The following is a 26,213-nucleotide window of genomic DNA, read 5'->3' on the forward strand; positions in this document are numbered from 1 at the left end:
CTTTTTAATTTTTATCCTCTTTCATCTTGCTGGTGATCCAGATTAAAATGAATTCACTTGCATTCATCAAGATTGTATCAAGGTAGAGGAGAAGAATTTCTAAATTGCATTGTTTTTCAGATCAGAATGCAACTATGACGTGAAAACTTATCAGTAGAGAAGATCTGTTGCAATTCACAGAGGAAAAAACAGCTGAGGTCTTTGTATTGTGATACCTATGTCAAAATTAAGGCCTGAGTCTGCATTTGATTCTACATAAGCTGCAGCTAGAATTGGATTTTTGACAGTCTTCTGGGCTAAAACTGACATGGAGGTGCCTTTGTTTTCACAAGTTCCAAAATAGCTGTTTTAAAATTAATCCAGAGAAGGCTGAGGTGATAGAGTAGGTAACACAGAAATGAAAAGCTTCTGTCTTGCCCAGTGTATTATTCATCAAGCCGAGGATACCAAACTGGGCTGCAGTATCACCACTCTGATATATTGACACTTATTGTCAATACTGTACTTCTGTGTTCTCATCTATTGAATAATCCTATTTAATGCCCAGAAAAGTCAATTTATACTGAAATCTGATAGGTCCCAGTAATTTAATTTTGACTCCTGCTGAGACATGACAGCAATTGTATGTTGTTATGTTTCTGCCTTTTTGGTGCTTCATACTTTGTGTCCTCATACCTGTCTCCAGAACACAGTCTCTTATGCTCTGAATATCTGCTTTGGTCCAGGTTTTCACCAAGTGGACAGCATCCCTCTTAGGCTGGCCTAAATTGTGATGTACTTAGCACAATAATTTTCATCTTTCCTCAGGTATTTCAGTATGTGCAGTCCTGTCAGCCTGGACTTGAAGTCTCTTTCCAGAGTTCATTTGATTTCTCCTATTTTTTCCTCTGTCTTGATGTCTGATTAGTTTGATACAGTTCACATAACTGTATTGTGATGTTAACTGCATTACCTCTGAGTAATCCAAGACATGCAGACCAACATTTGATTTTCAGTGGAATAGTAACTGGGGAAGAGGTCTAGTTTGTCTTCACAAATATATTCAGATGCAACCTATGTTGTCATACATTATTTGTGCAAGGGTAGGCTGAAAAGCTAATGAAAGATGGAAGATAATCAATTCCTATGAAGTGATGTTGGGGTTCTTGGCGAGCAGTGCAGATATGTGCCATGGCCCTGAACTTCCACATGGTAGAAGGAAACACAGTGAGGCTGACAGAGATCAAAGAAGTAACACTGATAACATATAAGGAACTGGCACGACCCTCTTCAGTTTCTGCAGAGGAATCTGGGTTCAAGCTTTTTAAGGATGTTTATTGTTCTCTGTCTCAGCAGCTCAGTTAGTAGTCCAGAGTGCTGAGCTGAGGTGTGCTTTTGGCCAGAGAACAAGCACAAATTTTTGCCAGAAATTTCCTCAGAAAATGATTATTCCATATGGCTTGTGGGAGATATCTAGGCTATGTTTTGACCTTATATTTCAGGCTCTGTTTCTGCTCACCATGGCAATGGGAACATAAGTGGGGAAATGCTGGTTGTAAATAAGCACTGATACCTCTGATTCTACTGCATCATGGGACAGGTGACTAGGAATGTCTGAAGTGCAGAGCTATGGGCCTGGGGAGGGAGGCAGACAGTCAAAAGTGTACAGGGAGGCAGAAAGCCAGATAGAAACACCTGCCTGGGGTCAGAGAGAAGGACTAAGCTTTCTAAGATGAGGATATGTGGGGATGTGTCCTTTCAGACGCTTTCTTTTTTTTCCTGTCCTGGTTTATTAAGTTCCAGTAAACAAATAAAATATGTTCTCTTTTTGATGTAGCTTGGCTGAGTCACTACATTTCGTAACAGTCAATGATGCCCAGAAAGTTTTTTGTATCTGGATTCAGGCCTATTGGACTTGCTCAGATAAATACACTTGGTGGAAAGAGGAGTGTTAAGAGTCTTCTAACCCAGCCTACCTTTGGAAAGAACAAAAGCTGGTAAAGGCTGCACAGGGAAAATAAGAGAGCAAATTGAGTGAGGGTCCCTGTGCACTCATCACTCCTTCCTGGGAAGAGGTGTGGTTCTCATCCAGGCCCTGTTGAGCTCTCTAAGGCTCTTCTGATGTTCTCTGCAGAAATGTACCTCTTGAACATGTGGGAAGTCTTGTTGTTTTGTTGGGGTTTTTTTCCCAAACACATTTCAGAATCCAGGCCAGCTGCTACAGCTGCTTCCCTTCAGCAAAACCGCTTCAAACAGTGTTGAGGTTTTGTGGCTCTTTGCAGCTGCAAACCTACTCACAGCCAATTTCCTCACATTACAAGGGTATTTTAGCAACAGAGTAATTCTAAGTGGTTCTACAAGAGCCTTCATCTTTTGTCTCCATTTGTTTACTCCTCACTTCTTTCTTCCAAACATGTTTTTCCATCCCTTTAGCAAAGCAAAGTCAGTCCATGTTGCTCCAACAAAGGTATATCAATGCTGATGGAGGAAACTGGAGGAATGGTTGAGGACAGCACAATCCACCATTTAACCCAGTCCTTTCTGATTCCTAGGATGCAGGTTTCAGGTTTAAGCAGAGTGGTTTGTTTTCTCACAACCATATGGCTTCTTTGCATGCATGTGGGCTGAACATTAAGCATCAGCAATCAGAGCCTGCAAACAGCCTGATGCATTAGGAAATCTAGATTGTGCTGCTTGTTTACTTAGACTGTAAATGTCATCTTGGCAAGTGATCTCCTGTCTTACATACACAGTTTGTAAGTTGATTGCTGAGCTTAGATGGCATCAGCTGGGTAATGAATTCTATGGTTTGTGTTTCTGTTCTTTAGTGACCCTGTGCACATGACAAGAAGGTGCAAAGCACCTCTGAAGCTCCTTTGAGATGTTCAATCACAGTATATGTGCTGAGCTGATCAGAGGGATTTGACATTTTGATATTGAATAGATTAACTAAGGACTAAAAAAAAATATTACTGTAATTTTCAATGAAGTCAGGGCATGGACTGGTCTAAGTAATGGCTCTGATCAGATGGAATACTTGCAATGTGCATTAACAGCAGTTACTACTGCTGTACTGATGTTTTGGACTGACAAAATGCTCTACAAAGAACCAGTACTGATTGACATTCAGCAGATAATACTGTTCTTTGCCTTGAAAAGAACATTATTATTATTTTTTCCTTTAAAAGTGAAACTAAAACTTCTGCAATAAATCATTATGACCTTGGTAATAATTTAGTTTTTCCATTTAGGTGACACATAGATACTCTTTGCATTTTTTTTTTTCTTTCAAGTAATTTGGGAAATAAGATAAACCCAAAGTCTCCTGATACCCAATCACAATAGCATTCCAAAATAAAAAATGAAAATTTTTGGAACATATCCACTTATAGGGGGGAAAATAGCAAAAGTTAACTAAATTTATCCCGCTATAAGGCTCTAAAAATAATTTTCATGTTGTGTCTGCACCTTTGAAATCTACCAAGGATGCATAAAATCAGATGTGTGAAAATGTTTGCTTTCCATCATTACCGCTGATTTGCTTTTAGTAGGAAATTACAATTTGTAAATTCTTTCTCATTTGATTTCTCAGTAGTTACTGAAGTCAATGGTGTGACTTCCTCATGTTCTCTGACAAGTGTTAATAACTTGTTGTGTCAGTGTTCCTGATATTATGTTTCCTTGAATACAGGGTATTTTGTCTCTAGCACAGGTAAGTGTGTCTTGATGGTTTTCAGTTACAGTAGAACTAGTAGTACACATTACAAATGTTCCTCTTCTAGTATCATGTCATCATTACCTGAACTCCTTGTGGAACTTCCCTTTTTTCAAAGGAAAAAAAAAAATAGTGACCATTCCAGTAATATCCTTTTTGTAAGATTTTTTTCTCCTTTTAGCATCTCCTTTCCAGTAGCCTGTGCACTGTTTTAGTTGGGTGAGAAACCTTATCTGGACACCTCATTGCTACCCTGCCACCCCTGAAAAAAGGTGTGTCCTTTAGAAAGCCTCCTCCGTGTTCCCAGGGATGGGTGCAGTGTTTCCAGCTGAGATTGATCAGGTGTTTATTACACCAGGAAATGGCCATGCTGGGGTCTTCAAAATAATGCATTTCTGGTGTAGAAATTGTTTAAACTGTACAGCTGGGCTATCTTCTGCAGGTGTGGTGGAAGCCTTTTCTCATCATTTTGCGATTTCTTTCTGGTCAGCTTTGCAGACTGAAGTGGATCACACCTGAGAGCTGACCTGTCTAATGAGTATAGCCTGCAGCTTGCAGTTTTGTGCTAAAGTGATAGCTTGGGTTATCACTTGTGCTAAAGTGACAGTGGGTTTGAGCTGAGGGATAACTGTGTTTTGCCAGTGCTTTGGAGCATAAGCAGTTGAACTTCATTTCTTTTCAGGCCATAAAATGTGCTGCTAAAAAACGCTCTATTGCATGAGCCTCTAGTGCAGTGTGTACTCAGAGAAAGGCTCTTAGATTGAGCTACTCTGGAAAAGGAGGCTGCCTAAAAGAAAATCTTCCCACCCATTACATGCAGTTGTCTTTAGTATTGCCCCCTTTGGCTGGACACCAGGGACTCATATCTAGAGGGACTTCCATGTGCAGTTCAGCATCTGAGGAAGCCATTTCTCAGCTGCTCATCTTGTCTCTCTTCAGGCTGGGAATCCTTTTCTGCCTGTGGTAATGGATATAGAAGTCCTATCCTATAACTGCAGCCTGGGTGTTTTGTGTAGCTGCACTCCTTGAACTGCAGCTTTCTGCTTGTAAAGGAGAATGTGCTTGGAGGGAGAGAATATCACAGGCCATCTCTTCTGGAAGTCAAGGAGTGTGTAGAGCCTCTACCAAGCAAATGGTGCACACATCAAAATAGTCATCCTGAGGTTGTGCCCTTCTTAAAAGAAGGAGGTGGAAAATGATGCTGTGAGATATTGCAGGGCTATTTACCTCACATTTGCTCTTCAAATTCCTCCTAGTGCTCCTGTGTGACAGACTCATGTGAAATTCCAGATCTGCCAACAAATGAGGGACCTCACTGCGTAGCTGCAATATGTGCACAATATTTAGTTTTAGACTCTTGATTTTAAAGGCTAGATGAGATTACAAAGTTCTAACTTCAAGGTATTCACCATTTTCTTACCCTTTTTCCTCTGTGCTGGAGTCACAGTTTGTACCATATTTAAGGTTTCCAGGCTGATTGCCAGCACTAATGTGTCATTTCAGTAGGCCAGCCAAGTTGGTTCTGCCAGGGCCTCTGAAGTGGTCTGCACATCTGTTAGGGAGAAGGAAGAAGCTATGAGCCACCATCTGATATTTGATGCTTTGCTGTCATAACAGATTCATTGAGAGCCTAACTGGACCCGACTTCTACTGTGCCAAGTGTTGAACAGTAAGGAACACAATTGGTCTGGGAAGGTTTGCTGTGGAGAGATAGAAAATGGGTAGGAAAAACACCTAAAGAGTGTGCACGGAGTGATAGGAAATTGTGTGGCTTTCATCTAGAGTAGACCCCACTGCCTGGGAGCCTGGACATTCTGAAAAGAACACAGCGAGACCCCAGGTAGAGCAGTTGCTCTAACATCACTGATAATGATGGCAATATTTGCCTCTGGAAGTTGGGATTAAATTGCTTTATTTCTTTAACCATCTGTTTGAAATAACTTCTTACCATCTTTTTTCTTTCATCCACAAATTACTTTTATATCAATGTGCCACATTTTGCTGTTCTAAGAGCTTCTCAACGGCTTGCTATTTTTAGGCTTGTAATAATGGATGTGCGCATGACTCCTCAGCTGGCAAGCAGCTTGTTAACACAGACTGGTGCCTGGTTCTTGCATCTTTTTATATTTTGAGTCAACTGTGTCGTTTGAGGTAGAATATCTGAAATAAAGAAGAAGTGGGTGTATAAAACCAAAGGGGAGGCCAAAACCATCTGATTTTTATTATTTTCTTTCCCTTTTCTGCTGAGTGCATCTTGGGTGTGTTGGACTTGCTGGAGATACACTGAACTATTGCACTGTACAGGCTGGCTGACATCTTGTAATCCTGTAAAAGTAACTGAAGTTAGAAATAAACTGAATAAACAGTAGGACACTGGATTAGTCTTACAGGGGGCAAGTCAGTGTGTAAAAGCTATCAGGAGGGTATCCACTCCCTAGCATGTTACCTTAGCTCAGTTGTGGCAGTAATGAACACAATGTAATCATGTGTAATCAATTAAATAAGTTAATTGGCATTTTGTGATGATGGCTTTCCAGGTGATTTAGTTAGCCAGGTAAATTCCCTGGGCTCCCATCAGGAATGTGGGTGGATGGAGTCCAGAAGATACTTCAGGAGGTAAGTGCAGGAGCCTGACCTGAGGTAATGTAATAAATGAGATCTCTCAGCAGCAGGTCCCTTACATAAACAAGGGAGCGTTCTGCTTATGATTGTCTGTGAGATAATCATGTTCTTTGAACTTTCCAGTTATTTACATATAATACACTTTTCTTTGCCCTTTTTTACTTCAACTTAATAGAATCAGGTGAAGTACTGATCAAGAAGACTAGCTATTGAAATTGGTTCTCCTCTTTTAGAAGCAGCTAAAACAGTACCTAAACATGTAGTAGTATGCAGCTTCTCTGACAAGGAGATGGGAAAATACCAATTTTGAAGCAATGGGAGTGAAAATCAGGGTAAAAATCCAGAGGAGTAGCAAAGGAAAGTAACATTTCCCAAACAGAAGAATTGTTTCTTGTGCGTATCTGCAAAAATACAAACTTATGCTTAGGGACTAAACTGATCATCAAAATCACAAATTTGTGCTCAGGGAATGGATTGATCATCAAAATCACAAACATTAAAAATATTTCTTTGCTATGCAAGATCTTTTTTTCACCTTCCTTATCTATATTCCTTTAAGAACACAGGGATTTCCTACAGCTTCTTCAGTTTCACTAAGCATTTGTCATGCTTTCAATGCAAAATCTGTTGTAGAGGCTACGTGCCACGGGAGAGAATTAAACCACCAAAATCCCCTGTGCATGCACTGACCTAATGCTTAAAAATTCTCCCTCTCTGTGAATTTTGTTTAAAACAGGTATGACTTGCTTTTTATCACATGGTCCACATCCACATTCTGACACATTTGCTCATATTTCATTCTTTCCTGTAGGAACTTTAGCTGCTGTTTAACAGCTAACATGTTCCACCAACAGTTACTTTCCTTCCTCTTTTAGACAAAAGGCTGTTAAATTCTCTTGACATTTGTCCTTAAGATGCCAGTCCTGGAAAACTCTGCCTGTTATTTTGACTGCAGTTGGAAAAAGGAGATGCTTTTACATCCTTAGGAGAAGGACTTTCTTCTAGTGACTAATGAACTATTTGTAGTGAGACATTTCACTGCTGCTTCTAATAGCCCTTGTTGAACCCCTACTCTGTGATAATAGAACAACACAGGGAAAGAAAGTAGTGGAGATGTATGGAGTTAAACTGAGTTAAGCTGCCATGAGTTGGTGCTGAAAATGGTATGATTTTAATATTCCACAGAGAACTGTGGAATATTAAAAGGGTCTTAATTCCCTTTCTCCAAGGGAATTGGAGAAAACTGTAAAGGCACAGCAGCAATTTATTATTTTTGTTTCATTAGCTTACATAGCTGTGCCAGCACACATTCTAGCCAATCTTTGTTAAAACAAAAAAAAATGCTGTCATCTGCAGACAGGTTTCCATGTGAAGAGAAACAAAGACTTAGTAGCATCAAGCTTCAACTCATAAGGAAACTTTTTTTCTTCAAGTATTCTGGTAGGCTGTTACCTACCAGAGATTACACTTTTTTTCTCTATTCCTGTCTTCTGAAAAACGTTGCACCTAAGGAACAAGGATAAGCAGAAAACTGTTTTCTTTTAAAAAATTTATGCATCCTTAAAAAAAAAAAAAAATTGTTTGCATCAACTTTGATACAAAGTTACATTAAACCAAGTCAGATACTTTCATGGACAATGAGGAAAAATCTTACAGAGTAAGATCATATTGTGTGCATTATTTCATAACTTCACATGAAATGGTTTTGCTTCTGATTGAAGCCTGAAGTTCTTTCAAGGGACAGACTCTTTGGAACTTTTCAGGAAATGCTGAGCTGACTGCAGGGTGTACCTCTCCTGTTTAACAAAAGGGGAAAAAAGGATAGCTCTTGCTGGTAGGGGAAACTGGCTTTACTTATGTCATCAATCAGCTCTGTGTTAGAGAACCAGGATGCCTCTAATGTGAACTGTTAACATTTAATGTGTTTCTAGCTGGGTTTAAAAGCTATTGACAATATGAAATAACTACAATTAAAATCTCCTTAATAAACTACAGTTTTAATCCCAGATACCAATAGAGTCAATGAGGCAAGTGACATTTCTTAAGCACCAATGAGAAATTATGTTAATGGCTGTAATTTGGTATATCAGAGAGCTGTGAAATAGAATATCAGGCTGCTTGTTTGAATTGAGGTATCTTATAAAGAAATTGAAAGACAGATTCCATTTTTAATATGATTTGAGGATCAGAGATGAAAACCCAAAGTAACTGTGATCAGGTGTCTTATTAGCACTTGAAAATGTGGCTTGGTTTACGTAACTAAAGGATATAGAAATGTGAAGACATTTTTCATAAAAATAAAAGATTTTTTTTTCTTGTAGCCATTTGACCAAAAGCAGTTTTCTGTGGACCTGTGTACATTCTGACACCTTCAAAGATACAAAAACTGATAGGAATTGGAAACTTGAAGCCCTGTGACTTGTTAAGTTAAAACAAAGTAGGCATTCTCAGCCTATTGAAATATTTTATTTAAAAATAAATCTATATAAGTGATAAAATATCATACAATGATAAACATCTTCATTCTGTTGAAATCAATTGACTTGAATGGAAGTTTGTAGACAGCTGTGTTTTGCAAGATAGTTCTTTAATTTTTGGTTGTCCTCAGGTTTGAGGTTTTTAAAATTCCTTTTTGGAAGAAGAATTTAATGGTCAAATGGATAGAAGACTGTATAACATTAAATATAAGAAAGCCTTCCTTTCTTTTCATTTCTGCCTAGACCTTTTCTGCAGAGACTTTGCTGTAATTTATCTTTTCAAGTTCCCATATGAAAGAATTAGCTAATTTAATGATAAAGGTGAAGTCAGTGAGATTCAAGTATAATGTGAGCCCCAAATTAAAAAATGGAAAAGATATTTGGAAACTTCTTCTAGAAAGAGAAAAACTGTTTTACTGAAATAACTGAAAGAGCTTGAGCTTTTCAAAGAATTGCTAGATGGTTTCCTGGTATATCAAGGAAATGCTGGGCCTTTGACCAAAACCACAGATCAAAACAGTGGTGATGAACGAAGGGAGACCTTGTGGCATGTTGTTTCCGAGTAAGCACTAACCTGCAGCAGGAAGGAAGTGGGGGCTGAATCAGGGCCCTGGCCCCTTCCTGCCAATCAGTACAGACCAGACTGACAGTGAAATCAGATCAGTGCAGCTGGGGGTTGGTACATGAGCTGTGAGAGCTGTTAATGCTGCATGTATTGGTGCTCTGTGCAGAGCCTGGGTGGCTTCTCTAATACTGAACCAGGCTGCAGTTGTTTTCTGGCTTCCTGATTATTAGTTTGTAGTCTGAAACTTGATTTTCTCCTGTAATGTAAACCACAGATTAAAAGTCATTTTGGTCAGCAAAATTAGTCCCTATCTTGCTAATTCTTGCTCAGCCTAGATAACCTACCTAATCCTTAACATCCTGACTATCAAAATGCTTTTTCTGTTGTTTCTGTTGCTCTTATTTTTTTTTATTTAAAGCTCTGTATTGATACCACGCTATCCAGAAAATTTAATTTCAAGTACAAGGAGCTCAAAATTTAGAGCTCTGCATTGCAATAAGAATATAACATTAGACTTGTGGAAGCCAGATGTCTCTTCTCAGTTTCCACATGCTGGACTCAGGAGGGAGGAAACCTCTTCCCCTGCCAGCTCTGCTGGAGTTAATGAAGTTCAAGTCCACATCTAGATTGGTACAGAGCATTCTAGCTGTACCAGGGATTTCTGGCAAGGGAGGAAGACATAATCTCCAGGTCAGGCTGGATTGTTCAAACATCTTTAAAACTCTGTTGCTACCTTACAGGGATCTTGATGGAATAGGTGCCTCCAGTCACTGTAACTGTACTTTATCACCTCACAGCTTTTCTCAAATCAGGGAGCTTTCACTGCACTGTGCATTTATAGCTGAAGAGCTGGACTGGCAGCTAAACATATTAAAGGTTTTATAGCCTTGACTAAAGAAGTCCTAGTTAAATACTGGGAGACACAAACTGCTTTCCACCCTACAGCTCAGCCTAGCTAGGCTTTCCTGTTTCTGAACACAACTTAGTAATGCACAGATAAATTATGCTTTTGCTTAATTAGATAGGTGCTAGACCTTCCCTGATTCATGATCTACATCACAGGTGTGCATACACTGGGCTTCAGATTTCACTGAAAGTCTGGCTGTGGTACTTTGGGATGTACATCTGGCAGAATCCTTGGAGTTCCTTGCATAAAGTTCCTTGCATTAATATCAGCTTTATACAAGAAAATGTCTTAAGTAACAGTCATGAAGAGATGGGTCTAAACCAACAAGCATTCACAGAGTGTCCCCACATAGGTGTAGATCTGTTCAATTTTACAGGCCTTGCTGCTGCTGACTTTTTACTTTCATAAAGCTGTGGTCATCTTCATTCTTAAAAGGAATGGCTGTTCTGTGGTGGGAGTCAGTTTTCTTTTGCTTGTGTAAATCACTGAGGGTGCATGTGTAAACATTTCAAAGTGAAATAACAGCATTTTTTCCAAGTCCAGAATTAAATGGATAAGCAAAATCTATCCCATTATTTGTTTTAATCAATAAATACTAAAGGATTTTGTGTTTTATCCTTATTAATATGATTCTGAGATATTTCAGAAGCTGGTATAGATTGGTGTTATGTAAAAGCTGAGTTAGTCTATCTGGGAGCTCTCTACATGAAGAGAAATTATTGAATTAGATCTTAAAATGAAGTAAATTAGAGTAGCATTATTTAGCTGTTCCCTGGCTGTAGCTTGTCCTTGTTTTGTTAGCTAATTTCCTACCAAAAGAAACTGTTCTCAGCATGCTGCTATATTTGATGTTGTACAGGGCTGCTGCAGCATCATATGATTGGAGTAAAATGCTCCTTTTTTCCCAATCTACAAAGCAGAGATGGTACTCACCTAAATGAAATGAAAGTGATGATCATGATCAGAAGATGCTAATCTTCTGGCTAAGTTGGACATCTCAGCTGTCCAGCCCTACCATCAATTTTTAGTTTCTGGAAACTATGATAGTTTGCTAATTTGCTCTTAAAAGACCAGGCTGAAGTCCAGCTCAACTCAAAAGCATATTTTTTTCGTCCAATTTAGCAAAGTTCAAAACTTTTTTGGAGTAACTGAATTCTTAAAACTCCAGGCCAGAGCCTGATAATGAGAAATGGACCTTTAGAGAAATTTTTTTTTTCTTGTAGTAGCATAGGGATGGTCTTTGTGAGTCACAGCATTTCTGCAGCAGCATTGCATGCTTGTCATCTCTTCTCTGCATTTTCTCTTTGGAGCCTGGATCCAAAGAGTCTGGATCTGTCATGTCCTTACTGGAGGAGGGACAGAGTGGTGGAAACTTGCAGGAAAGTCCTGTGAAGGCTTTTGGAAATGCCCTATAGTATCCCCAGATAAGAGTTGATTGAGGATGTGGAGGTTGCACATCTATAGATCAGCGTGTTTAGCAGAGAAGGGTGGTGTGTTTTGGTTGTAAAGTTGAAATCTGAGTACCTCATACAAAAAATAGCATTCCTAATACAGACCCTTGCAATGGCTGGTTATTGATCTCTGGAAAACTGCCAGGTCTTACACAGATAACATTGTTCTGGGGCAGAGAAAGCAGCTTTAGGACTGTTGTTGCAGTTACTTGAAGTAATGGGGGTTTTATCAGAAAAAACAATGTTATTGGTGTGTGGAGATAATTTTAGGTGTTACACTGGTTCTTTTCAGATGTAGTTAGCAAATAATTATTGTTTATCCTCTGTGGGGTTTTTTTTGGTTTTTTTTTTACTTTAAAACTAGTTTCATTAACAGTGGAGAAAGCAATGGTGCATTCACTCTTTTGTGTGTATACACATTGATAAACCCACACACAGAATAGGTATGCACTGGGAGGACCAAGGGACCTCAATACTCCCTTTGTGTGCTTTATTTAAAATAATGATACTGTAGAAGAAATAATTATTACTGGATGTCTACTGTAACAGTAATAATGGCTACTGTAAAAGTTAAAACAACTCTGGCATATGACAGAGCAGAAGGCTTTCAGAGTAATCTTGATTTCTGTCTTTAGGAAAGTTCCCTTCATGAGCAGTGAGACCACATGTATGTGGATGGTCTAACACAAGTACACATGGACCTCAGAATTCAGATAAAGTGGCACGGCAGATAAAGTTACTGCTTCACCCTTTTAAGAGGAGCCTAATTAAATTAGCAGAAAGGGGAAAAGGAAAAAGTTAGGACTTCTGCACTGGTTTTGTAGCTTTCAGAGTGAGAACAATTAAATTAGCAGAAAGGGGGTCCAGATACTATCAAAGGAAAAAGTTAGGACTTCTGCACTGGTTTTGTAGCTTTCAGAGTGAGAAGTCTATAGCAGTATCTTGAATATAAGCTGCTTCTTGAATGAAGCAGCTACTTCTCAGTTCCCTTTCAAGACAAAAATATAGTATTTCCAGGACTGTTAAAGATTTGAGGGTTTCTTCTTTTGAAGTCAGCTTCTAACAGTTGTAACCTATTTGCAAGATGATCAGACTGTAATTGTTATTTACAGAGGGGAACAGTGTAATTGTCCTTCTGTGGGCAGGGTTAGATGTTGAGAATTTCCAAAAGAATGTGTGACAATGTAAGATTTTCTGTTGAAAATGATTCTGGAATCAAAGATTAGGAAATGAAGAGTTTTACAGTAAGTTGTCTACTGTCTTCAACTATTAGCATTTAGCATTTTAATTCTGGATACTATTTCTTACTAATCTTTTATTTGGATTGAAGATTGGAAACCAGATGTTAAGACTTTGAGTGGTTTGTTTGGTGTGTGCGTCAACCCAAGAGGGAGCAGTGGACTTTTTAACAGGGGACAATACAAGAAGGTTAAGAGGGTGCACCCAGTCAATTTATTAGACAGGCTTTTTTCTTTATTCGGCCTTTTGTTTAATTCAGCCCTGGACAGATGAACTGGGCTGAGAAGTAGTTGAGAAATCATGATCTGGCCATAAGGAGAAATAGAATTAATTTTTGCATAAAGTATGTAAATTGTTATGTGAGACTAAATTTTAATCCCTGTGACATGTCCTATTCTGCTGAGGATCTTGGATTTCTGTTGAGAAGCTAAGAGGAAAAATCTTGTTCCTAACATTTAAAGCAGACTAATTTGTCTGCAGTGCTATGCACAGTCCTTGTAATTAAGAAGTTCTAGGGAAATTACAAGTGGCTGCAGAATGTCTTTCTCTATTTTTGTAAGGCACTTAAAGTCTAGGTGGAACATCTGTTTCCTCCTCCCCACAGCTCATTTCAGAGATTATTATGATTCTAGTGAAATCTCACAGTGACATGTGCTGCTATTCAATGAAGATGTTTCAAACACCTACACAAAACCTAATTGCAGCTTCTGCCACTTACTGCCTCTACTGAAAACAAAAAAAAATTAAAGAAAAGAAAAGGAATTTCAAAGTTTTGTGAGCTAAAATGGGAGTTGCCAGTCTGAGTTACACCTACAATAAAAAGCTGTGATAGAAAGTACTTAAAAACATGGAATTATCCGGCATTGCTCATGTCATGTGCTGAGAGATCACTGCCTCTGCAAATGTGACTGAGCTTTTGCCATTCATTTCTGTCCTCAACATGAGGAGTGCAGAAACTGTGAAGCTCAGAGAGGAGATATATATACAGAGATACTTTGGTTTGAGTCCCTTTCTTCTGCACAGATTCTCAGTGTAGTTTACGAGAGTCAAAAATTCAGACTTGAAATACATTGTCATTTCTGTGCAGAGATGAATTTCCTGTATCTCTACAGTCCAAGAAAAATTCAGATGTTGGTGAGAAACAGTGATGGGTGCATACCATCTGAAATTTCAAACCAACCAATTTTTTTCATTTTCTGCCACTTCCTGTGATTGGGTGCAGCACCCTCCACTGTACAGAAATGTTTACAGAGTGCTTAGAGTGACGACAGAATCTGTTTCTGTGTTTAGAGCATTTTTTGGGCCCAGGCTCCTTGAAGGCAAGTGAAAAGCACTTCTGTGAGCAGGGCTGACCTCTGGCTGGGCTAACAGGTTGAACAGAGGTTGAAGATGTTTTTGCAAGTGAAGGCTTTTTTGAGAATTAATGTCCTTTTCCTCAGCCACCAGACTAATCACTGCATATTTGTTACAGTTTCTCCTTGCAAAGAGACTAATACTACTTGATGCAGCTGACTGCTGTGAAATAGAGGCGTTTTTGTCAGTTCCTAGAAAAAAACTGACATTTCAGTTTGTCTTCTCTTCATCTCAGTTGGTGTGAAACTGTGTTGGTCTGGTGAAATCAACAGAATGGTTGTTAGGAGGAGTTACCATCCCTGGCTTTCTGGTACTTGCCTACGCAGCTGACATGCCTTAGCTGTGACCACCTTTGGTGTTGATTTAAAGCAATCTGCTTTTTTTGGCACTGACCTGGATTGGGACTGCTTTCACAAGCATGCCCGTGAGATAGTAGTACAGTAATAGCTTTATATTTAAATGTCAGTCACTGTAAGGCAGTGCCACTGAAGCTACCAGTACAATTTTATAAGACAGATCCAGAGTGTAAGCAATGAAAGATTCTTGTCAGGATGCCTCCAGTCATGATGGTAAAATAACTGTGAAGAAGGTTGAAGTCCCCATGGTCTCAACTCCTTACTATGAAAATGGTGTTTCAAAGGACAAAGTAGCTCTGCTAATTTACTGTCTTGAAATATTTATAAAGATCTATCTTTGATGGCAGAGATTTCAAACCAGAAAACTAAATGGAAAAGAGATAGTATCCTGAAGAGAGAGGTGCTGTACTTTAGTGAAGATAGCTGTCTATATACATATATATTCTAAGGTCAACATTTGAAGAGCTCTTTGACCAAAACTCAAGTCTGTTGCTGCTTATAGAAATTAAATAGTGTGTTTATCTAAGCCATTGAGATGTAATTTCAGTTTATACCATGTTAGTACAACTAATCCTTTCACTGATGTTCAGCTTCTGCCAATTCAGTCAATGGACTAATTGTATGAAGGGAAGCATACAAGCACAGCAGTGTTTTATGTACTACATCTCACCACTTCCTGACCCTGTCTCCCTGCACACTACCTTCTTACAGTCTTCTAGCCAGATCTGTTGTACAGTTAGAAATGCCCAGATTAATTTTCCCTGCTTTGACAAGCTCCTTTACATTGCAGGAGGCCAACATTTTTAGTGCATCCATAGGAAGCGTCTCCACTACAGCCTTTCACCACACGAGAGACAGACTGAAGATGTAGGCAGCTGACAAATGTGAAAGCAATGAAGAGGTGTTCTGAGGTTGACAGCACTTTTCATAGTACACGCATTTTCTGGGAAAGGCATGAGAGGGAGATAAACAGGCAATGATTTTGGCAAGCTGAGAAGAAGCTGTAGCAGACCAAGATGTTCCAAAGAGAAGATAACATGAAAAAGGTAAGGGCACCAACTTAATCCTGTCCTTTTCTCCTGCTGCTTGAATATTTTCTTGAAAATCAGCAGTTCTTCCTTTGAAAATGCTGACATTTTCTGGAGAATCCTACAAATGCTATAAAAGTAATTTAGCATTACTTTGAAAAAAATACTGTACTATTTTTATGGCTCATGCTAGCCCCCTCAATTCCTGCTCAAAGTTGGGTTTTTTCCCAGAAGCTCTGCAAACTGATAAAATAATAACAGTCCAAACATCAGAAATATCACTGTGTAACTGCTGCATATGGAGTAATAGTCAATCAAGATGGGGGGTGGCAGGAGGGGGGAAGCTACAGAGCAGTTTATAAAAAGTCCTATGTAAGAATTTGATTCAAGACTACAAATAACTCAAAATAACTCTGAAAGTCTTATTCTTAGTCAAATTGCTTTTGCTTAAGGATGTGTCAGCAAGGAGGTATGCCTAAAAGGACTGTGACTCTGTCAAAAGAGTGTAATGATGTCATGCGTGCATCCAAGGGGAGAGGACCAAGGGGTTAATTTGATTGCCTTTGTGTCTAACAATGTGTAATCCAGGATGCTACTCAGCCTTGATACCTAAGTGCTCAGTCAGCTGAGTAAATGATGAAGCTCCTTCCACCAGTATGGGTTTGGGCCAAACCCAAGGGATTTTGAAAATCCCTCTGGTAATGTTCTCAGCACAATTGTTTTAATGCAGCTTATAGCTAGATCAATATTCAAATTCAATCATCTATTTTTTTTCTCTTTTCTGTACATACTTGAAGAAGTTTTATTAAAAATTATAATGTTCCCAGTTCCACCTTCTCTGTGGTCTATAGTCCTAGGCAGACTGGAAAACATAGTCATACTGTACATTTTTGCACAGATTTTCATAATGTTATGAGAAACAGAAGAGGGACTTGAAATATTAAAATAGTGTGCAATGATGACAGTTTCAAAATTGCAACAAAGCTTCTGCTGAGTTTAGGTAAAATCAATCTGAGTGTTCCTAGAAAATATTCTCCTCCTCATTTTTTTTTTTGTTTTTATGGGAGCATCTGGTAGGATGTCAAACAATGATAATTGCAGTAATTGGCCTTGATAACAGTTTTTAGCTTTCTGGTTATCAGATTTCTTCTCCAGGTCAAGCTTCATATGTTCAAATGGACTATATTTGTTACTGGTGTTTTTGAAAAAATCTGCCTGGAAGCTAAAATGTATGTGGTAGCTGTGGGACCGAGTGCCTTCCTTTCAAAACTTGAGTGAACACTCCAAGATTTGAGAACACCTGAAGGGCCATTAATGCTTGGATGAACTGAGCACTTTAGCATCCAACCACTAGACTCTTCCAAGTTATTCTGAAGCATGGGAGTCTTTGAGGCCTGCACTAGTTTTCCATTGGCAATGGGCCAAGTCATATTACTAACAATGTAAGGGATGCATATGGGATTTTCCACACAAGGATCTTGGCACCTTTAGGGTCTTAGCCCAAGCACTTCACAGCTTTGAGATCTGATAGAGCAGCTGAGAAACAAGGTAAATTAGAACACGCTAAATGGTCTGGACTGAATGACCGAATTCTAACTTGTCTGTCTTTGTCATTTATCTTTCAGGTCCTCAGGCTCCATCAACCACCATCTGATGATATTGCAACAATGTAGGTGTTGCCATGAGGATCAGGACATGTCCTGTCTGCTTCACAACTTGTCTTTTGGTCCTGCTGGATATACACCAGAGAGAGCTCCATGTAGAGGCAGAGCACACATTTCAAGACAGCTGACAAACCAGTCCCTGCACATACATGTATCTGTGTAAGAGTACTCCAAGACCAGAGGGCTCTGTGGCACTGCATGGATATAAGAACTGTTGCATGTGTGGGGTTAGACTCTGCTTTTTTGAGATATGATGCTCCGACGAGGATTTATTCTATTTCTTCCCCGACTTGTAGGCCTGGTGGTGGTGGCCTGTTGCTCAGTGTCTATTGTCTATATGTTGGCTTGCACACCCAAGGGTGACAACCAGCAGCTTGCCTTGCCCAGGGTGCACAATCCGACGGTGAAGGAGGGATATGAAGCCGTTCTACAAGAGCGAGAAGAGCAGCACCGCAATTACATCATCAGCTTGAAGAAACAAATTGCCCAGTTGAAGGCTGAGCTCCATGGCAGGACCGAGCAGCTTAAGAATATGCAGAACCAGTACCCAGACCCCTTGGACATTCAGCTTGACCACAGTAAGCCAGAGAAGGCCCAGGCAAACCTGTTGGCTTTCCTCCGTTCCCAAGTAGACAAAGCAGAGGTGCACAGCGGTGTTAAGCTGTCCACAGAGTATGCGGCAGTGCCCTTTGAGAGCTTCACCCTCCAGAAGGTGTACCAGCTGGAGACAGGGCTGACACGGCACCCGGAGGAGAAGCCCGTAAGGAAGGACAAGCGAGATGAGTTGATAGAGGTCATCGAGTTAGCAGTGGGGAGCTTGAACAAGCCAGACGGGGTCAGCAAAGCAAAACCCCGCGTCTACACAGCGTCCGACTTCGTTGAAGGTTCGTATGCAGAGAGCGGGTTAGAAGGTCCACGCTGTGCTGGGGAGGAGTTCTGGTGTGATTGAGCTGAGGGAGATGGGAGCTGTGTCAGAGCACAGATGTCTGGGATGATGTTAGTGCTGTGACCTAGTGATGCTGCCTCAGGCACAACTGCAAAATGGCAGCTTTCCTGGGGAACAGGACTTTGTGACAACAAAGCTTGCCAGCCTCCTGTAGTGGCACCAATATGTGCTCACAGCTGTCTAGGTTATGCACTAATGGTCTCGCTGTCTTTCTTATACCATGGTGAAATATTCCAGAGGGAGGAAGCCTTTCACGTGACTCAGAGCTCAAGAAACTGGAGGCCTGTGTACAGCTCAGTCTGGGCTTAATGAACCTTCCTTGTGTCCTCCCCTGCAGGGCAGGTCCTTGCTTCTGTAGGTGCAATGGAACAAATTCTAATTCTTACTCATCAGTGCAGACTGATTTGTTTGCAAATGCAGTGATCCATGTATTGGGGCTGGAAACAAAGAGACTTGACAGAAGTTTTCCCTGCCAAATCCTTTTCAACGTCTCTGTGACCTCTTGTCACTCTCTTTTTCCCCAGCTTCATTCTCTCAAGAATGGCAAAAACTGCCAATCAAAGGACAAATCCATTGCTCTGTGTAACTTCAGTATGTGTAGGGAGGACCAAAGTTATCTGTTTCTGTTCTGCATTTCAAGTATAGTTTTGGACTCTGAACTTGTTTTGGAAACAGTGCTCTGCAGGTGCTACTGCCTACACGATAAGTGAGTAATAAGCTGGATTCAATGCCAGCTTCTAGCAGCTTAGTATAAGTCCAGCAACACAGCAACCATGAGTCCATTAACCCAGCCACCAAGCCAGCTGTTTTCATTTTCTGGAACTGCCATGGGCAGCTGGCGATTTCTGGGAGTGCCCACATTGGCACTGAAATTAATAGCACTAACCCTCTAAGTGTTTTCCAGCTGCTTAAGCAATAAGAACAGACAAAACTGTGTGCCTCTCCTATGTCAAATGTGGGGCTACCACTCTCTTCTTAAGGTTGATCAGGTGGAGAGATGTACTGAAATGAAAATCAGGTAATCAGGGTCAGAGACAGCATTTAAAATCTGAACTGCTGCCAGTATGTGGGATTTGTGTCCTTGTTTCTGCTCTATTTAGAGACACCTTTGACACCAGCTTTACTCAAGTGTGTTGTTGATCCTGAATCTAGCTAGAACCTAGAGTTGTGCATAGTAATCTTGTTTCCATGGGCCTCCTGTGTGGATTTTTCTTTTCTTGTGGATCCTGTCACCTGCTATCACTTCTTCAGTACCAGTTCATTGCTAGGCAGGGTGGTGGTGTGTGACAATAAACTCAGTTAAGATCTGTAGCTCTTCCTTTTTTCAATTTTGTGCATTTATTCTTGTCTTTGCCGAGGGAAATGTTTATTCAAACACTTCTTGCATTTAAGGAGAAATGTTTTGTCTCTGTGGCTGGGGTATCTTAAAATTAGTGTTGCATTCTCTGCAGTTTCTAGACAGAATAACTTGTGAGTGGAAATTAAACTATGACCATAGTACCTTATGTCTGAGTTAAACTCCTTCTCAGCAGATTTGCTGTTACATGAAATTTGGATAGGATTCTCAGTTCTCTTTCCAGAGCAATAGCTGACATGTAGTGGAATTTTCCATTTTCCCCCCACCTTGATCAAAACCAAGAGAGCCACACCTTCTCCCTGGAGCTCAAGATGTATCCATCTGGCTGCTGCTCTGCTTAGCTTCTCTCTTGACAGAGGCACTTGGACTGTTCAGCAGCTATAATGATCCCCTCTCCCCCTTATTCCTCCCACTTATGAACCAAGCTCACCAGCTTTCTGCCAAGGGAAGTCAGTAAGAAACAGCATGGGGAAAAAAAAAAAGAAATTTCTGTGTATTATAAGCAGGCAAAGGACTGCTGTTTCCACTAGGAAGCCAGTTGCTCAGAAAGCAGGATAACAGGTCTGGTCATTAATTTATGTAAATAGCAGCAGCGCCAAATAGATCTGGGAGTTGTTCATTTTCTCAGAGATGGAGATAATAATTCGGAGACTGACAAGCCTCACTAGTGTGTTCCATAAGTGAATGGAATCACTGCCAGATGATATTCTTTCCTAATATGAACAGTTACAGAAAATCCCTGATTTTTAAGAAATGCCCTGCCATAGCACCTTCAAATATGCTGGATCAAAAGTTTTCCTACTTGAAGTATGTGCCTGTCTAGTGACTGGAATTTTAATCAAGGTCTCAGAGGCAAATGAAAAAGGAGTAGCTTTGCTTCCTCAAATAGGCAGCTACTGGTAGTGGTCTATCTGATGGAATTTTGCCATGGAAGCTTACTGGGAGAAAGGAATGACACTTTTCATCAAAGGATAAGATGCTGTATTTTACTGCATGTGAAGTGGGAACACCATTGTAGTACTGAGTTAAAACGAGGAAATAAATTCAGATAAATCCTCATAGTGGCCCTACATCATCTAACAGAAGGGAACTAATGAACATGAGTCCAGTGTTTCTAGAGACACTAGGAGACTTGAAGGCTGTAGTCTGTGGAACTGAGGCTAAAATTGTCATCCACTCAACAGCATTTTGTTAAGAATGCGTAGCTGTTTGCACGTTTCATGTAGATCCACATAGGTGGCATTTGTTTGCTTGCCCTGCTGAATAGACATCAGGTATTTTCCATTTCATTAGAGAGCCCTGGGAATTGCTGCTCTGAAGACTTGAGACTTACTGCTCTTTCAGTTCTTCAGCCCAGGCCATTTTTGCTTCTCACTTGTTCTTTTCCTTCATCTTAGGGCCATTCTATCTGCTGACTCAGAGCTCCTATATACTTTTTTACATGGGGTTTCCAAAGGCTTTGACTTTTCTCTCTGCCTCTGAAAGGAGTGGTGCATATTCTGAAACATATCTGCTGCAATGGAAGCAATAGATGATCAATTAACCTTCTTTTATCCATAGTTAATATCTAGTCTCTCCAAGACTTTCATTTCAGAAGCAATCTTTTAAGGATAATGGTTTTTTTGTTTACTTTTTTGAGACTACTTTTTTCCTCTCCTCATAGCTCATATCTTGGAATTGAGGCTGTTTGACATATCTTCCTGAATCACGTAGAATGTCCTGGTGACATAAATAAAGTAGAGCCTTTGGAAATGGAAAAAATTTGTAAAAGGCAGGATGTTCTGCTGGGTGAGTTGCCAGAGTGACTCAAGACATTCAGACTAATTTCCAAGGCTCACTGCCTGCCCTTGGGCAAATCACTTTGTTCTCTGCTTCTAAAAAGGAGATACTTTAAAAGGAAAGAACATTTTTAAAATGGAAAACAAATAGTTTAAATATGCATGAAGAATATCCATATTTAATTAGAGGCATTAGTCTTGCATAGTTCTCTTCAGAATAAGATGTTAGGATTATAAATTCTTGGATTACCATTTTGCAATATTGTTTTTACCTAAGCTACTTGTTTTCAGCCATAGTAGAAGTACTAAACAAGAACTAAACTACAGAGTTAGAAACAGCCTCTGTGTGTATAGCCCTAGGAGGGACCCCAGCCAGGTCACAAACTTGCATTCTTCTTTAAGATACTTCTGATTTGGCAAGGTTTCCTTTATTGGATAGTACATCTCTCCAGGGAAGTGGAATTTGTGGGGTCACTGTTTCTTGGTTGGGGTAGGTAGAAGAGGATGTAAAAGCAAAAGGTGAGATGTTGTGTGGTAGATACTATTAAATTTGTTAATTTAATTTAGATCTTTTTTATTCTGAAAAAAATGTCAGTTCACTATGTCAAACATGTGAAACAGTCCTATGATTTATCTCTAAAGGAAATGTAAATCAGATTTAATTTAGAGGTTTGTTTAGCTGAATGTCAAAAGGTTGTCTTAACCTTTCAAACACAAACATCTTTGGTAAAACCTGTGTTCAAAAACTGCCTGAGCCAATGAGTGCACACAGCAATGCACTCAGATCATCAGCAGGCTTAATGTAAGAATAAATGGGTGAGCAGAGTTCAGAGACCCAGATTTCTATTCTCTGGCCACCAGAAGGATGAAATCAAGGGACTGTTAGGCCACTATTCAGATGAGCTCCAGTTCAGTAACAGATATAGTTCATGGTCTGCAGCTTGGGCAGACTTTATGAAAAAAGCTAGGAGGAGTCAAGGGCACAACTTTGAAAGACTAGCAGGAAAAGAATTATGGAGCTGCTATCTCCCTAGATTAGTTTGCTATACTAGAAGGAGGATTAGAGCATTTGTTGAATCAGCTTATATTAAAAATAAAACATGAAGTGAATAACATATCAGTAAATCTGCATATATTATTAACCAGCTGAAGTGTTCATTAAGAATAAAACACTTGGAGAATGATAGTGAAGATAAGACAGTCCACGGAACTCTCTCCAGATAAAATCACACCTCATTAGTCTTTTGATTATACCAATGTAAAACTGCAATACAAGATGAAAAGATTATGTCACTTTGCTCTTTGAAGAAAACTTTGACCCAGACTTTCACAAGAAATACAGACAGAGCTGACAGTCTATGGGTCAGATGCCCAGCAATGTTACACATCAGGGAATAACCACAATTTTTTTAAAAGCAAGCCTTATTTTGCTCTTGTTTTTCATAACCAGAGGAAGCTATGCTTCCTAGCCAGATGGAGAGGAAAAAAAAAAAGAGGAAAGAAAAGAAAAACAAGTTAAGAGGAGGAGGTATTGAGATATTTTGCTTGCTCTTTAACTTCTGCAAGAGATAGAAGGCATTGCAATTATACTCTTGTACTGATTGAGTTTTTAAGATGTTTACAGTGGCTTAGTGACTAGTTAGAATTAGCATTAATTTTTCTTTCTTAAACCTAATGAATTTACCAGTGAAAAAGCTTTATTTTAGTGTATGCTGTAGGGACTGAAGTATCATTTAAAATGGCTAAAATCTATAGCCTTTTTGCCAATTTGATCTCATTTAGGATATTATAGTATTTCAGTGGGGCATGATCAAGGCTTTTATAGTTCATGCTGGCCCTCAGAATGAACCAGACTGATTTCATCCATCAAGTATGTCAAAAGTTTCTTCCATACAGGAAATAAATACATGATTGTATGAATTAAGTATCCTGGTCTAGCCTCTGAGAAACTGTAGTGTTATCCTTGCAGACATTACTTGACCAGGAGTGGGCATTCACAAAGAAAATAGCAGTCTCTTGAGAGCTGAGTAACAGGAGAGTTTTGTCCTGACTGGCAGTGGGTGAAGTTGATGGCCGAGGCCTGTTTGCACAGTTTTATCAGGGGACTTTCCAGAGAACCTCCCAGTGCTCATCAGCAAATTGCCTTTCTGGGAGATGGCCTAATCCCTCCTGTTGCAGAGAGGCAGACTGCCTTTGCAGTCCCTCTGCATCCCATTACCATGCATGTCTGCAGTGTGCAATTGGAGCAGTCTGGAAAATAAGGACAGTACGTCTGCTGGGTTATACTGAGAGTGAGCAGTTGGTAATCTTCAGGGGTTTGTAACTCAGCCAAGCCTTAGAATGTGCCTGCAAGAATACCAAACAGCTCCTGCATCCCAGGCTGTGTCCCTGCTACAGTGATGGCCTCCTCCAAACGATAGTGGACTGTGTATTGGTTTAAAAGTAAATATCTCATTGCCTCTGCTGCATTTTTAGCTTAGATGTAGCAACTTAAGAGTTTCTCCTTTTTTTCCCTCCAGGAACCCAACTTTAATAAAAAAATCTCTTTATTTTTGTTTTCATGTAGGGATCTACCGTACAGAAAAAAATAAAGGCACTTTGTATGAGCTGACTTTCAAAGGAGATGCAAAACATCAGTTCAAGAAGATTGTTTTATTCCGGCCATTTGGTCCTGTAATGAAAGTGAAAAATGAAAACCTCAATATGGCTGATACACTTATTAATGTCATTGTGCCGTTGGCTAAGAGAGCCAGCAAATTTCGGCAATTCATGCAGAATTTCAGGTGGGTTTCCTTCAATGCTGCCTTTACTTTTCTTACTTGGAAAGTAAGATTCAATTAAAAGAGTTATCAAAACCTCACTCACTGCTACTTTTACATAGCAGTTCATTGTGCCACTAAGTGATTTTTGAGATTACAGACTGAAAGGCCTTTAGTTGCTTAACTAAATGCATTGTGATTAGCAGAAAAAGCAATTATATTCCAGTCATCAGGGTTTCTATTTGCATGTACCTGACTTAAGAGTCTCAATCTATTCGTTTGGGCACATGCAATTATGGCAACTTGAGGATGTTATGCAGTAGTTGCAAAGGAGCATTTCTGAGGAAAAGGGGAATGAGTGCTCCCAGACACTTTGTTAGGCCCCATTAGATAAAATACCAAGGCAACAAAAGGCAAGAAGGAAATGTATTTAAACTTTCAGCATAGTTACTCTTAAACTATTACTTTTCAGCACAGACATGATGTTCAGAGGGAGAATTTAACTGAGGTGTGACTTTAAAAAGCTATCCAGAAAAGACTGTATTATCAAAAGATACTTACTCTTACAATGGGATGTTTCGTCTAATTACAGCCATCTAAAAATAGGCTCCTTGTCTAAATTAGCTTTCTGATTAGTATTCTGATTATCTTGTTTTAGACTGGGTGAAATCACCCTCTGGTCGTGCTGATCTCTGTACTGATTATAGATGAACTCTTACTAGCTGAACTTAGTACAAGTGAGGCACAGTTCTAGCATTTGTTCAGATTGGTCTTACCCTTGAGCTACGTGTTTGATCTCTGCGTAATACTTAGGTTTTAGTAAATGCCACAGATCTGAACTCTGGAATATCTGTTACAAAACCTCAAGGTTATAAGGTAGGGCATTATTAAAATCCCCTTTCTCATGTTCTCCTGAGTGCTGCTGAAGTTATTGCCTGCCTGATCATTCTTCCTGGGGCTGGATGGCCTCTTTTAACAATGTCCTATTAATATAACAAATGCTGCTTAGAGAGCTGGTACCTAATCTGCCTGGAAGACAGACTTCTGTCTCTTCTAAGGGAGAAAGTGAGCCTCTTTGTCAGGACAAGAATGTCTGTCAGTGAATCATGGCCCCAGGAATGCCTCTGAGGTTCACCCTCCTCTCCCTTCCTCAGCTGCTATAGATTATTGAAGGAAGCTAACTTCTGGGACAAGTTACAAATCTGTCTCTTTTCTCCAGGGAAATGGGCATTCAACAGGACGGAAGAATTCACCTCACTGTAGTTTACTTTGGAAAGGAACAAATGAGTGAAGTAAAATCAATACTTGAAAATACCTCTAAGTAAGTACCTGAACATCTCATGCTGTTCATATACAGCGATCCTACGTGGAGACTTGATAACTCAAAACTCATAGCTGTGCCAAAAGGTTCTAAAGTGCATTGCAGAAAATAGCTATCTTTTTGTATCAAATGAAAATGGTGTTACCCAGAATCCCATAGAATGGTCTTTAGAACTGCAGAGCAGATTTCAACTCAATTTACCTCAGTGCAACTGCTTTTTTTTTTCTTTCCTTTTTTCCTTCCCCTGCAACACAGTGCTAACTTTTTTGTTCTTTGAAAGTGGCTTTGACTGTTAGGACTGAAAACTGACTTCCAAAGGCAGGTGGAAGACAATTTCAGTAGAGCACAAAGGAACTGCATACTTTTGGCCAGTTCTGCTCTGTTGAGTTTGGTTACATAGCTGTGTTTGTCAAGATCATGTGGCATTCCAGCCTTTTGCTTGTCTTCTCTGTAGGAAGACCTTTGTATAGATACAGTAATGTAACCACAGGTAATTGAAATTTGCATACTGAAGATATTTTTGTTAATCTAAACCTTGTTGAGATTTTTGTGAGATCTGCCCAAAGAAAAGTCTCTGAGAAGAATGCTGGTGTGTGAGTACACAGGTCAAGCTCTGAATCTAGATAGGAAATCTCCTCAAGAGTCAAACATCTCTTCCCTCCAGTTGCTGTCAGAACTGTGATACTACAACTTTCT

At 39.7% G+C, this 26,213-nt stretch overlaps 1 protein-coding gene across 1 annotated transcript in view; it reads left to right on the top strand.

Annotated features, from left to right (window-relative positions):
* Nucleotides 1-26,213, top strand: part of CSGALNACT1 (chondroitin sulfate N-acetylgalactosaminyltransferase 1) — a 40,859-nt gene that overhangs the window by 9,099 nt on the left and 5,547 nt on the right. Inside the window, exons 3-6 of the mRNA XM_041428015.1 lie at nucleotides 15,455-15,710; nucleotides 17,318-18,240; nucleotides 24,004-24,220; nucleotides 25,416-25,517. Of these exons, the coding sequence (XP_041283949.1) occupies nucleotides 17,607-18,240; nucleotides 24,004-24,220; nucleotides 25,416-25,517 (953 nt within the window). The 5' untranslated portion in view covers nucleotides 15,455-15,710; nucleotides 17,318-17,606. The remainder of the gene's footprint in view (nucleotides 1-15,454; nucleotides 15,711-17,317; nucleotides 18,241-24,003; nucleotides 24,221-25,415; nucleotides 25,518-26,213) is intronic.

This window comes from Onychostruthus taczanowskii, unplaced genomic scaffold (assembly GCF_017590055.1).
Source record: "Onychostruthus taczanowskii isolate IOZ18803 unplaced genomic scaffold, ASM1759005v1 scaffold12, whole genome shotgun sequence".
NCBI classification, from domain to species: domain Eukaryota; kingdom Metazoa; phylum Chordata; class Aves; order Passeriformes; family Passeridae; genus Onychostruthus; species Onychostruthus taczanowskii.